Source organism: Lynx rufus, unplaced genomic scaffold, assembly GCF_022079265.1.
Source record: "Lynx rufus isolate CCGP_SWC_20201006 ecotype Redwood Valley unplaced genomic scaffold, mLynRuf1.p SCAF_14, whole genome shotgun sequence".
Lineage (NCBI taxonomy): Eukaryota > Metazoa > Chordata > Mammalia > Carnivora > Felidae > Lynx > Lynx rufus.
Window position 1 is genome coordinate 65,231,389 of NW_025814828.1, and position 14,327 is coordinate 65,245,715.

At 43.4% G+C, this 14,327-nt stretch overlaps 1 protein-coding gene across 1 annotated transcript; it reads left to right on the plus strand.

Moving 5' to 3' along the window:
• The first annotated feature begins 8,972 nt into the window (after positions 1–8,972).
• GPRASP1 (G protein-coupled receptor associated sorting protein 1) lies at positions 8,973–13,505 on the plus strand. Its single transcript, XM_047075721.1, is given in 2 exon segments — positions 8,973–11,320; positions 11,323–13,505. Coding segments are annotated over 2 exon segments (4,176 nt in total). The 5' UTR covers positions 8,973–9,039; the 3' UTR covers positions 13,218–13,505.
• Positions 13,506–14,327: the final 822 nt, after the last annotated feature.

A 14,327-nucleotide genomic window follows, 5' to 3' on the forward strand; every position in this document is an offset into this window, starting at 1 on the left:
CATAGTAACTATAGAAGTCAGATAATATCAGTCCTCTGACTCTCTTCTCCTTCAATATTGAATTGTCTATTCTGGGTCTTTTGCCTCTTCATATAAACTTCAGTATCAGTTTGTGAATATGCACAAAATAACTTGTTGGGGTTTTGATTGGGATTGCATTGAATCTATAGACCAGGTTGGGAAGGACTGACATCTTGATAATGAGTCTTCCTATCTTTGAACATGGAATATCTCTCCATTTATTTGGTTGGGATCTTTCTTTAAAAGGCAAAAAACAAACAAACAGCTCTATGACTCTAATGATAAGAGAGAAGAGGAAATAATTTGAGCTGCACAATCAAGGGATATGCTAGTTTGAAAGTTTACATGCATGTGTATGTGGGAGATAGGGGTGGGGCTGGGGGCACAGCTTCTTCTGTATCCCTGGCTTTATGCTTGGGAAATTATTTTGTTCTAAGTTGTGGCATAGGTCCCAAGCATATGGTGGGTATAGGAGACAGAACAGAACTAGGACTCTTCCTTTATTAGGGTCTGAGGGTGGGGAGCCTAGGTTCCACAAGTTCACTACTTATTGGATAACTTAAAGCATAAAAGTGGGACTTAGGGCAGGGGAAGAAAAAAGGAGGATCAGTTAAGAGTTCAGTTACTTAGGTTAACCAGGATGTTCTGGAAAGTAATTTCATGGATGGGGTGTCCCAGTTCATTATATGGTTGTTTTGCTAGTAGGTGGGTCATACACCTAGCCATATGTTTATTCAAGATGGATGTCTTTTCATGAATAGACAATTTTCCATTGAAGACATCCAGATAGCCAACAGGCACATGAAAAGATGCTCAACATCACTTATCATCAGGGAAATACAAATCAAAACCACATTGAGATGCCACCTCACACCAGTCAGAGTGGCTAAAATTAATAACTCAGGAAACAACAGATGTTGGTGAGGATGCGGAGAAATGGGAACCCTCGTGCACTGTTGGTGGGAATGCAAACTGGTGCAACAGCTCTGGAAAACAGTGTGGAGGTTCCTCAAAAAATTAAAAATAGAACTACCCTACAACCCAGCAATAGTGCTACTAGCAATTTATCCAAAGGATACGGAAGTGCTGATTCATAAGGGCACATAAACCCCAATGTTTATAGCAGTGCTTTCAACAATAGCCAAATTATGGCAAGAGCCCAAATGTCCATCAACTGATGAATGGATAAAGAAATTGTGGTTTATATATACAATGGAATACTACTTGGCAATGAGAAAGTATGAAATCCTGCCATTTGCAACAATGTGGATAGAACTGGAGGGTATTATGCTAAGTGAAATAAGTCAATCAGAGAAAGACAGATATCATATGTTTTCACTCATATGTGGAACTTGAGAAACTTAACAGAAGACCATGGGGGGAAGGGAAGGGGAAAAATAGTTTCAAACAGAGAGGGACGCAAACCATAAGAGACTGAAATACAGAGAACAAACTGAGGGTTGATGGGGGAGTGGGAGAGAGGGAAAAATGGGTGATGGGCATTGAGGAGGGCACTTGTTGGGATAAGCACTGGGTGTTGTATGTAAGCAATAAATCATGGGAATCTACCCCCAAAACTAAGAGCACACTGTATACACTGTATGTCAGCCAACTTGACAATAAATTATGTGTGTGTGTGTGTGTGTGGTCTTTTTTTAACTTTTAATTCCAGTTAGTTAACATACAGTGTAATATTAGTTTCAGGTGTAAAATTTAGTGATTCAGGAATTCCATACATCACACAATGCTCATCACAAGTGTATTCCTTAATCCCTATCACCTATTCAACTTATCTCCCCACCTACCTCCTTCCTGGTAGCCATCACTTTGTTTTCTATAATTAAGAATCTGTTTCTTGGTTTGTCTTTCTCTGTCTCTTTTTTTCCCCTTTGCTCATTTGTTTTGTTTCTTAAATTCCCCATATGAGTAAATCATATGGTATTTATCTTTCTCTGATTGACTTATTTCACTTAGCATTGTGCTCTTTAGCCCCATCCATGTCATTGCAAATGGCAAGATTCCAATCTTTTTATGGCTGAATAATATTCCATTGTATATATACCACATCTTCTTGATCCATTCATAAATTGATGGACACTGGGCTGCTTCTGTAATTTGGCTATTATAAATAATGCTTCTATAAACATAGGAGTGCGTGTATCTCTACAAATGAGTGTTTTTGTATTATTTGGGTAAATACCTAGTAATGCAATTGCCAGATTATAGGGTAGTTCTATTTTTATTTTTAATTTTTTTTAATATTTATTTATTTTTGAGAGAGAAACAGACAGAGCATGAGGGGAAGAGGGCAGATAGAGAGGGAGACACAGAATCTGAAGCAGGCTCCAGACTCTGAGCTGACAGCACAGAGCCCGATGCAGATCAACCTTGAGATCATGACCTGAGCTGAAGTCAGATGCTTAACTGACTGAGCCACCCAGGCCCCCTGCATAGTTCTATTTTTAACTTTTTGAGGAACCTCCATGCTGTTTTTCACAGTGGCTGCACCAGTTTGCATTCCCACCAATAGTACAAGAGGGTTTCTTTTTCTCCACATTCTCGCCAACACTTGTTGTTTCCTGTGTTATTGATTTTAGCCATTCTGACAGGTGTGAGGTAACATGTCATTATAGTTTTGATTTGCATTTCCCTGATGATGAGTGATGGTGAGCATTTTTCATGTGTGTGTTGTCCGTCTGGATGTCTTCTTTGGAAAATGTCTCTTCGTGTATTCTACCCATTTTTAATTGGATTATTTATGTTTTGGATTTTGAGTTGTATCTGTTCTTTATATATGGCATACTAACCCATTATTGGATATGTCATTTGCAAATGTCTTCTCCCATTCCATAGGTTGTCTTTTAGTTTTGTTGATTGTTTCCTTTGCTGTGCAGAAGCTTTTATGTTGCTGTAGTCCCAATAATTTATTTTTACTTTTGTTTCCCTTGCCTCAGGAGAGGTATCTAGAAAAAAGTGGTTATACCCAATGTCATAAAAGTTACTATGTGTTTCCTCTAGAATTTTAGTGGTTTCAGGTCTCCAATTTAGCTCCTTAATCCATTTTGAATTTATTTTTATATATGATGCAAGAAAGTTGTCCAGTTTCTGTCTTTTGCATGTTGCTGTCCAGTTTTCCCAACACCATTTGTTGAAGAGACTTTTTCCCACTGGATATTCTTGCCTCCTTTGTCAGAGATTAATTGACCATATACTTGTGGGTTCATTTCTGGGTTTTCTATTCTGTTCTATTGCTCTACATGTCTGTTTTTGTGCCAGTGCCTTATTGTTTTGATCACTACAGCTTTGTAATATAAGTTGAAGTCTGGAATTGTGATTCCTTCAGCTTTGCTTTTCTTGTTCAAGGCTGCTTTGGCTATTTGGAGTTTTTTGTGGTCCCATACAAACCTTTGGATTGTTTGTTCCAATTCTGTGAAAAATGCTGTTGATTTTGATAAGGATTGCATTAAATGTGTAGATTGCTTTGGGCGGTACAGACATTTTAACAATATTTGTTCTTCCAATCCACGAGCATGAAATGTCTTTGAATTTCTTTGTGTCATCTTCAATTTCTTTCACCAGTGTTTTATAGTTCTCAGAGTACACATCCTTTACTTTGTTGGTTAGGTTTATTCCTAGGTATTTTGTTATTCTTGGTGCAGTTTTAAATGGGGCTGTTTTCTTAATGTCTCTGCTGCTTCATTATTGCTGTATAGAAATGCAAGATTTCTGTACATTGATCTTGTATCCTGAGCCTTTACTGAATTTGTTTATCAGTTCAACCAGTTTTTGGTGGAATCTTTCAAGTTTTCTATATATAGTATAATGGATGTCTTTTGAACCAGATGCCTTGGCAATTAAAGCTCAATGTCAACCACTTACACTACAGACATTTAGATTTCAAGGCTAGTCAGTGTTGCACAGGTGCTAGTTGGAGATACTGGGGGGTGAAACTCTGGCTGTTGTAATCTACTTTAAAAGGAAGTAAATAGAATATTACTTTAGCAACCAGAAGGACATAGCTCAGCATCCTGTTTCAATCTTTTATAGGCTCTCTGATATTAAAGATGACACTTATCTGATACATACACATAAAGTGCTAACACGTAGAGTTTAAAGTAGGACTTTTCTCAGTTTGATAAGTATTAAACAGCAATAGGGCCTGTTCTGTAAATGAATTGAGAATAAATTGTCCAACAAATTTTCAAAGTCTCACAGTATAATCAGTCGACTTGTGGTATATCCACTCTATTGTCAATAAATATCCACTCAGAATCAATATTGAATCACCTTGAGAATTACCAGACAACTTTATGCTGGTATGACCATAAAATTTTAGGATAAAAATGGAATAAGAAAGAAACTACAAGTAAATATAGCTTCCACAAGAACAGAGATATCTTTCATTTTTGTTTCTACTGTATCTCTAGTGCCTAGGAAAAGTAAGTAGTTAAACATATATATTTATTGAATGAATGGAAGACACCAGAGACTTTAAGAAAGTGAAAGAAGACTTCTTCGGGAAGGCAAAGAGATTCACACACCCACAGATCCCAGCAGAGTTCATTCCCTTCTTCAAGCCTGGCATTCCGCCAAGACAGTATGCTATGGAGCAAAGAAAAAAGTGATCCACAGTTCAGCTAAAGCCATTAAACAGCACAGTAAAAGCAGCGCTCCTCTGATAATTGACATCCATTGTCAGTCCAGATACTGTATAGAATCACTTACAGATGTTTTTTTATCACCAAAATATTGCAGAATTATAATAAATAGTTAAAAACAAGTAAAAGCTGAAGTGAAAATATATGAGAATTCGTGGTAAGAATATGGCTCTTTTTTCATTCTCAAAAACATCAGTGATTTTCAATATATAGGGACTTTCTCCAAGATGAATCTCAAAGCCGATGCAAACATTTTTCTTTAGTAAATAGAGATGGGGAATGCTGGAGAGGGTGGTTATAGTGGTAAGAAAAGAGCCCCCAAAGTGATCCTCCCAAGGGTTGAGGTCCAAATAAACATAGTCGAGTAGAATGGACTATCATGATGGTGAGTAAATTCGGTTCCTACTGCCTCTGTAACACATTACCACCATCTTGGCAGCTTAAAATAACACAAATGCATTATCTTACAGTCCTGGATGTTGGGAATACAAAAAGGATCCCACTGGTCTAAACTAAAGGTGATGGCAGGACTTCATTTTTCTGAGGAACCCTTGGGAAAATCTGTTTCTTTAGCCTTTTCTGGCTTCTGGGAGCTGCCTGCATTCCTTGGGCCTTGGCTTTGTTTCATCTTCAAAGCCAGCAATGCCCTGTCCAAACCTTTATCAGGCTACTTCACTATGACACTGACTCTTCTGCCTACATCTTGCACATCTGAAGTACCCTTGCAATTACAATGGCCAGGAAGCCCCAGCATATTCTTATTTTTGAAGTCGGCTGATTACCAATCTTAATTGCATCAGCAACCTTAATTCTTTTTCCCCTGTAACATCACATATTTACAGGTTCTGGAGAATAGGATGTGGATATCACTGAGGGACCTTTATTCAGCCTACCACAGTGAAAGTGCCATTTAATTTAATTTAAAGGGTTTAAAATGGGCACCAACAGGTCTGTGCTCAACCACATTTGTGCTTAAGCTCAGTTGCTCTGTTTGCCCCATGGAGCACAGAAAGGAAGAGCTCAAGACTAAAGGAAGAATGTAGGGGTGAGGGACTCAGAGGATTTAAGAACCACCAGGCTTCTGTCTTGGAGAAGTAGGTACATGATGGGGCCCTCTCCAAAGAGTGTCTGGGGGAACTAGATAGGTGTGCATTGCAAGTGGCTGAGATCCAAGCTGGTTCTAATCCCTGCCACATTTCCACATTGCCAAAGATAATGAGAGCTTGGATGTGACTGCAAGAGAAGACTTGATTGACAGGACAGTGGAAGAAGTAGCCAGGACTATCCTGACACCTGGCCATGGGGCAACAGACCTGAAAGATCCTATGACCTAGTGCAGGTCCTTACAAGGGAAGGCCCTCCTTCTTGGGCAACTCTGGGGACTGCAAAATGGCAAAACATGTGACCAGTCTGAATAAGAGGGGGAAAATAACTGTGTGGTAGAAATAATGGGCACAAAGCAGTGGTTGGTTTTCTCCGGCTAGAGGTGTGGGTCTGCCTTCCTTTAGAAAAGGCACAGTGGTGAGGCCTCCATGGGAGCCCCCTCCCACCTTAGCTCATCAGCCTCCAGGAAAGAGGGCAGGCCAAATGGGGAAGCGCATGGTGGGCAGACCAAGCAGCCTGGGGGTTCTCATACACATAGGGGCTGTTGATATATATCTGCTGCTGCCAGCAGAGCACTGCCACCATCACCACCACCACCACCCCTGACCTCGCGATTCTAGCCCCCACCACCAATGGTCCCCAGGTCCCTTTTATTGCTGTGCCAGCAGTGAGGGGGTGGTCGCCTCAGAGGTCTGCAGAGGTCCGCCCCTTAGGCTGGCGCACCTCCTGGCCCCACCCCCCCACCCGGTCGGAACTAGGGTGGGCCAGGGGAGGGGGCGTCTAGCCCATTTGTGCTGTATCCCTCCGCCCCCTTCCCGACACCCTTGCTGAGAGCGGTTCTTGCCGCATCTTGCGCAGCCCCTGCTCAGTTTGGTGCGGCACCGCGGGGGGTGGGACGCCTTTTTGCGATTCTGACCGCCCTCTAGGTGGTGGGAATCCGAGTGAGGAGCTCCGAGAAGAGGGGGAGGACAACGACCTGCACCTTGAGCCTGTGAAGGCAAGTGGGTTGTCGTGGGGAGGGTGGGGGGACCCCCACTGTCGCCCGGCTTACAGCCTCCCCGGACCCCAGCCTCTGGCAGCCTGGCAAGAGGGAGGCGACCCGGTCGTACCCTGTCCGTGACAGAGGTGCGCAGCGCCGCGGGATCCCTGGCGAGGAGAGGCAGTGACCGGTGCGGGCCGGGCCCAGGGCATGGGGGCTGGCGGGAGATGCTACCTCGGATCCTCTGGAGCGAACTGCGCCAGCCACTCCGCAGCCAGCTTTCCAGGCGCCCATGACCCGCCCTGGACAGTGCTGTGCCCGGAAAGAGCTGTCGGGGTGGGGGAGGGGGAGAACCTGCTATAACAGAAATGGCGGAGCTGGAGCTGGGAGGGGGTGCAGCATCAGAGTTGTGTGTCCATCTGGCGGGGGGGGAATGGGGGCGGTGGTGTCTGCTACTCCCGGGCCCTAATTCTGGAAAGGAGCCTGTTGGACCTCGTGCTCTGGGTGCTGCCTCTTCCCCCAGGTACCCGGTTGATACGCAGTTTTCAGTCTTCGTGGTAGGTCTGGCGGTTTCATCCCACAGGTTGCATTTGTAGAGGAAAGGCTTGAAAAAAAAGGAAGAGCAGGACAAGATGCCTGACTCTGGTAGTGTATGGGGGAGGGGCATGAGCAGCAGCCATTGAATGGAAACACAAATATGAATGGAGTTAACTGTGACCAGAACAGGTCAGGCATCCAGGAATACCTTCTAAAATTCCCCTTTGTACTAGCTTTCTAAGCCCTTCCCTTGCCTTTCTTCCTCACCTTCACTCAAAATTGGTAGCAGTAAAAGATGGACTAGGAGGTGAGGGTGAGACAGAAGTCATAATTACAAGTGCCACTGCACAATCTGTTTTCTGTAACATGATGGGTACTTTACCCCACTTCTGTAGTACCAGTACAAGGTACTGTGAACACCTACTGGTGAATCCTCATAACTGGAGAAGGGAGTAATGTAATGGTCAGAGTGTAATGTGAAAAGCAGCTGTTATCCAGAACCCTGAAACAGAGGGCCTAAATTAAATGAGAATATTCTCTCAACAGGTCCTCTAACTCTTGTTTTCAACAAGATAGAAGATAATATGGATACTTTTTGGTGTTGATCTGTCCAGCAAGCATTCAGTTGCTACCATTATTTCCTGAATGTTTTGCCTTTGTGTCTGTCCATAGACTTCCTTTAAGGCTGCTCACTTCTATAAGGAAGGAGAGGAGGAGACTGGTTCAAATCTCTGGAGGTTGGCGTGAAGGTGGGTAAATCAGGGGAACACTATAGAGTAAGATCATGGCAAGTGTCTTTGATCCAAGTGGGTATGGGAACTCCTCCATCTCTCCTGCTTGCTGCTATATTTGCAACTGCCACAGCATCCCTTTTCCATTTCCTTCAATAGATATTAGGAATATTGGGGTATGTGTGGATTGGTTGTGATAGGGAAGAGAAAACCTGAGAACATGGACATTGAGATAGGAAACAACAAATTGAACTCTTGTGGTAAGAGATACTTCCATCAGGGTCAGCGTGCCCTCTTATTTATCCACAGTCAGGCTCCACTCTTTCCTTTATTTTTACTTATTCCAAGGCTGCTTTAGGGCTTGACGACCCTGGAATCAAGGAAAGGAGGGGAAAATTGCACCACATCCTTGCAGGTTGGTGTGAAGTAGGTACAACTTTGGGTGGGGAAGTGGAAATCAACACTGGCCCAAGAGTGATTAGGGTAATCTGGGGCCTCCTAAGCCTCTCCCATTGCCAACACTCACCAGTTTCACACCTGTTTTATAGCAGGCAAAGTAATGTGGCAAAATCTGGGGTAAAACATGTGGGTCCAACTGTTCCACTAAGTATTCAAGGTCAAGTCTCTCCATGTGAATGTCTGCATGGAGTGATGCAATTAGAAGAGATTCAAAGCCCCGTGTCATTCTTTTTCCTTAGATCCACCTCTAGTGGCAGCTCTGGTGGTGTTGGATTGCTGCTGACCACCACCGTCAACAGGTCTGCTCCTACCTGGGAACATCCATCGTCCCGCAGCTTGCTTGTACCTATGCACTTTGTGGTATTGACTGAGGCTAGGCTTTGGAAGGAGATCGATTGATTGATGGACTGGTGATTGACTCTAACTCTTGTTTTCAACTATATCACCTGAACTAAAGATCATAGTGTGAAGATATAAAACTGTGAGAGATCTGTGGTAGAGGCTGAGACAGGTAGGGGTACTTAACTGGGCCTCCTCTGTAACTTATACCATGACTGGGGCTGAGATTGAACATGCTGCTCAGGAGAAGCCTGAAAAGAAGGCTGAAGAAGAGATTGGGGGTGGGGCTGAAAGAAAGAATAAAGTCCCACTGGTGGTCAGACCCAAGGTTAGAACCCAGGCACAGGTAATGCCTGGGGTAAGGCCTAAATCTGATGTCATGGTAGTAAGTGGGGCAAAGCCCAAAGCAGAAACCATGGCAGTAGGTGTGGTACATACTAAGAATGAGGCCAAGGTAATCCCTGGGGTGAGGCCTACAGATAAAGCCCCTTCATGGACCATGACTGAATATGATGGTGAGGAGATGTTGAAGAGAGAGGGAGTGTCCCAGACCAATTCCATAGCCTGGCCACTGGTCAGTACTGAGTTTGAGTCAGTTGCTAAAATGAAGACCTTGTCTATGGATAAGGAACTGATCAGTGTGGACACTGATTCCTTTCCTGTCACCAAGGTCAAGTCCCAATTAGGAATACAGCCTTTTTTTGGGTCAGAGGAGAAGTCCAATGTGGGATCCTGGTGGTGCCCCACGCCTACATTCAAACAAGAGATCTCTCACAATTGTGATTTCAGATGGGTGGACAGATCTTGTCTGAATTCCTGGTTCTGGAGTGGAGAAGAGGTCAGTACAAAGTTTCGTCCTAGAGACAGGGTAAAGGCCAATGCCAGATCCAGGCACAAGGCCAAGGAAGAGGACATGTCTAGGCCCAATACCAACTGGGAGTTTTATGTGTCCAGTGCCGGTTCTGAGGATGAATCTATTAAGACATCCTGGCTCTGGGCCAGAGAAAAGGCTAAAATCTGGTCCGTGCCCAAGGAAGAGACCAATAACAGGTCCAGGTTTAGGTCCAAGAAAGAAGTCTTTGAGTCCATTTCTGGATCTGAATGTGAGGACAATGTGAATTCCTCGCTCTGGGCTAGAGAGGAGGGCAAATGCAGGTCTAAACCCAGAGTCAGGAAAGGGGCCAATGTCAGGGCCAGGCACAGGACCAAGCAAGAAGCTTCCATTGATTTTGTATCTGGATCTTTAGATGTAGTCCAAAAAGAGTCCTGGTTCTGGCCTGGAGAAAAGGCTAATAACTTGTCAAGGCCCAGGTTCAAGAAAGAGGCCAAGGCCAGAAAAATGGCAAAGGAAAAGGTCAAAACTAAGGCCAGAGCCAGGGCCAAGCCAGAAACCAGGTCCAAAGAGGAGTTCCTCATTGGGACCTGGTTCTGGGCTGCAGAAGAATCCAGCATAGTAGATGGGGCCAGTGTCAAGTACAGCTCTCAAGTGGAGGATGATTCCATTTTTGGCAGTTGGTTTTGGACTGAAGAAGAAGCCAGTATAGAGACTGATGCTAGCAGTAAATCCAGACCAAGCACTGAGGAGGAATCTATTGGCAATTTCATCCTTGGGTCTGGGGAAAAGGCCAGTATGGAAACTGGGGCTGAGGCCACCTCCAAATCTATGCTAGAAGATGATAAAGAAAACGTCATTGTTGGTTCCTGCTTCTGGATTAGTGAAGAGACCAACCTAGAGGCTGAGGAAGAGACCATTTTTGGGTCTTGGTTTTGGGTCAGTGATGGGGCCAGTATGGAAGTTGATATTAGAGCCAGCTGTGCATCCAGGCTAAGGTCTGAGGAAGAAGGGGTCATTGGTCCCTGGTTCTGGGATGGAAAAGAGGTTGATACAGAGGCTGAGTTTGGAGAAGCCAGGCCAGGAGATGAAGAAGAGTCAATATTTGGGTCCTGGTTTTGGGCTGGAAACCAGGCAAAGATGGATTCTGGGGCTAAAGTCAGTTGTGATACCATGCCAGGGGCTGAGGAGGAACCCATTATTGGATCATGGTTCTGGAATGGAATAGAAGCTTGTGTGGGGACTGAGGTCAGCAACAAGTCTACCCTGAAGGACAAGGAGGAGGTTATTATATCATCTTGGTTTGGGACCACAGAAGAGGTCAGTATAATGTATGGAACTGGTGCCAGATGCAAATTTATGGCAGAGGCTGAAGAGATCAATAATGAGTCTTGCTTCTGGGATGAAGAAGACCCCTGCATATATACTGCCAATGGAAGCAGGTGGAAGTCTAGGCCAGAGGAGGAACAGGACACTGTTAATTCATTGTTCTGGTCCAGGAAACACACAAGGCCAGAGACCATTATAGGGCCCTGGTTACGAGCTACAGAAGAGGTCAGTACAGATGATGGGACTGGAGAAGAGACCAACCCACTGATCAAGGAGGAGACCATGATCACATCCTGGTTCTGGAAAGGAGATGAAACCATTAGAGTGGCTACAAAGAAGAATCCAGGCCAGATGCTGAGGAGGAGGACATTATTGGTTCTTGGTTCTGGGCTGGGGAGGAGGACAGGCTCAAGACAGCAGCTGAAGCTAGAGAAGAGGACAGGCTGGCAGCTGAGGAGGAAGCTATTGTTGGGTCTTGGTTCTGGGCCAGGAAAGAGATCATTAGGAAAGAGGCTGGCTTTTGCAACAAATCCAGTCCAGAGGCTAAAGAGGAGGAAGCCATTGTTGGGTCCTCGTTCTGGGCTGAAAAAGAGGCCAGTATGGAGGCAGGAGCCAGTTTCGAGTCCATGCCAGTGACTGAGGAAGAGGAAATCACTTCCTCAGTCCTGGTTGGGTCCTGGTTTGGGGCTGAAAAAGACAACAGTATAGAGGTTGGGCCTCAGGCAATAGAAGAGAGCAGGTCAAGGACTGAAGAAGAAATCATTTTTGGGTCCTGGTCCTGTGCTGCAAAAGAAGTCACTGTAGAAGCAGAGACATTCTGTGCATTCAATCCAGAGGATGATGAGATAATTGTTGAGTCCTGGTTCTGGTCTGAAGAGAAGGCTATTAATGAGACTGGAACTGTTGTAACTTGTAAGACCAGGCCAGACAATGTGGAAAAGGCAGTTTTTGGGTTCTGGTTTGGAGCTAAAGATGAGGCCAATAACAGGACTGACAATGGGACCAACTGTGAGACCAGGACAGTAGATGAGGAGGATGATCCCATAGTGGGATCCTGGTTCTGGGCAGGAGATGAGGCCCATTTTGAATCAAACCCTAACCCTGTGTTCAGGGCCATTTGCAGGTCTAGGTGTTCATTTGAGCAGGAGCCTGATGCTTCACACAGGCCCCAGAGCTGGGAAGAGGTCACTGTTCAGTTCAAGCCTGGTCCATGGGGTAGGGTTGGCTTCCCATCTCCAATACCCTTTAGATTTCCAAAAGAAGCAGCATCTATGTTCTTTGAAATGTTTGGAGGAAAGCCAAAGCACATGGGACTTAACCCAGAAGGGGAAGAGCAGGAATCTTTGCTTCAGCCTGATCAGCCTGATCCTGAGTTCCCATTTCAATATGATCCATCCTACAGGTCAGTCAAGGAAATTCGGGAACATCTTAGGGCCAGAGAGAGTGCAGAACCTGAGAGTTGGTCCTGCAGCTGCATACAGTGTGAGCTTAATATTGGTTCTGAAGAGTTTGAAGAACTCCTTCTATTAATGGACAAAATCCGAGATCCTTTTATTCATGAAATATCTAAAATCGCAATGGGTATGAGAAGTGCTTCTCAATTTACCCGAGATTTCATTCGGGATTCAGGTGTTGTCTCACTTATTGAAACCTTGCTCAATTATTCCTCCTCCCGAGTTAGGACAAGTTTTTTGGAAAACATGATTCGCTTGGCTCCACCATATCCAAATCTAAACATGATTCAGACATATGTATGTCAAATGTGTGAAGAAACCCTTTCTTATAGCTTAGATTCCCCTGAGCAAATTTCTGGAATAAGGATGATTAGACACCTCACTACAACTACTGACTATCACACACTGGTTGCCAAGTATATGTCAGGATTTCTCTGCTTACTAGCCATGGGCAATACCAGAACAAGGTTTCATGTTCTGAAAATACTACTGAATTTGTCTGAAAATCCTGTCATGACAAAAGAACTACTCAGTGCTGAAGCAATGTCAGAATTTATGGGCCTTTTTAACAGGAAAGAGACAAATGACAATACTCAAGTTGTTCTAGCAATGTTTGAGAATATTGGCAACAATATCAAAAAGGAGATGGTGTTGTTCACTGATGATGATTTCAGTCTTGAGCCACTTATTTCTGCATTCCATGAAGTTGAGGAGTTTGCTAGGGAACTGCAAAGCAAAACAAATGATCAATATGACCCTGAAGCAGGCCAGTAAAATTAGTATGATTAATCACTTGCCTTTGTCCTAATGTTCCTGAGTTAACAATTCCTTGAATAATGTTTTGGTTTACATGGTCGGTTGTGTTGTAATGTACATCTTTATTGCTAGCACTGACTTTGCCCAACTCTGTATGAGCTGAATCATTCTTCTGATGCCAAATGAATATTAGAACTGACAGAACATTTGTTGATATTTGTGTTTTTGTCTAAATTGTGACACTTAGTATTTAGGCTAGAGTGAACTGAGCCATCATAAGTAAGCCAGCTACCCTTCTGATTGTTGTTCTAGTGTGTTGATGTCTATTTGAGTCTTGTGTTTTCAATAAAGTTCTGTTTTAAAGTTTTCAGAAGTCACCCTTCTCCTTGAACTTAAAATATAGATGCAAAGATAACACAGGAACACACATAGATAATTAATCTATAAATAATATCCTCATTGAAAAAGTTTATTCTGATGACATTAAATGCAAAGGTTACCATGGGCTGCTACTCAGGGCATACCTCAGGAGAAAAAGAACTCAATTAAGCTGGGCTCTGGAATATATGAAAGACTGGGTGGTGTGAATAAAAGCATGGAGTTGGGAAAAGTTGTTCTATGTGAGTGAGTTACCCAGTCAGACTGGAGTGGCTGGGAAGGGTGTATTAAGGGATAGAGAGGATGAGATAAGTTTTGAAGAAATAAGAAGCTGAATTTTGCATCTCAAAATATGGGTGTTTCATTGATACTGCTTAAAAGTTAAAAGAATTAAGAAAGTACAGAAAATTAACTGAGACAGGAAAACCATTTCTTCATAGTGGTGCCCATGGAAAATGTTATGATGGTAATACCATACAGCCTCTAAAAGTGATGAGGTATAGATTTTTCAATTGAATAAGAAAATAATAAAGCAAAATGCTTTATTTGGTGGAATAGAAAAGACTGGTATTATACATAGAAAGTATAATTCCATTGTAAAAATAAATGTGGTAAATAGACCAAATGTATGCAGTTTTGACTGTAAAACATAACAAAGGAGTAAACAAATGTGAGACTACAACTTCAAAATGACTGGCTTGCCAAGTAAAAATACATATTAAATTAAAGGGAATAAACTTTAAAATTTCC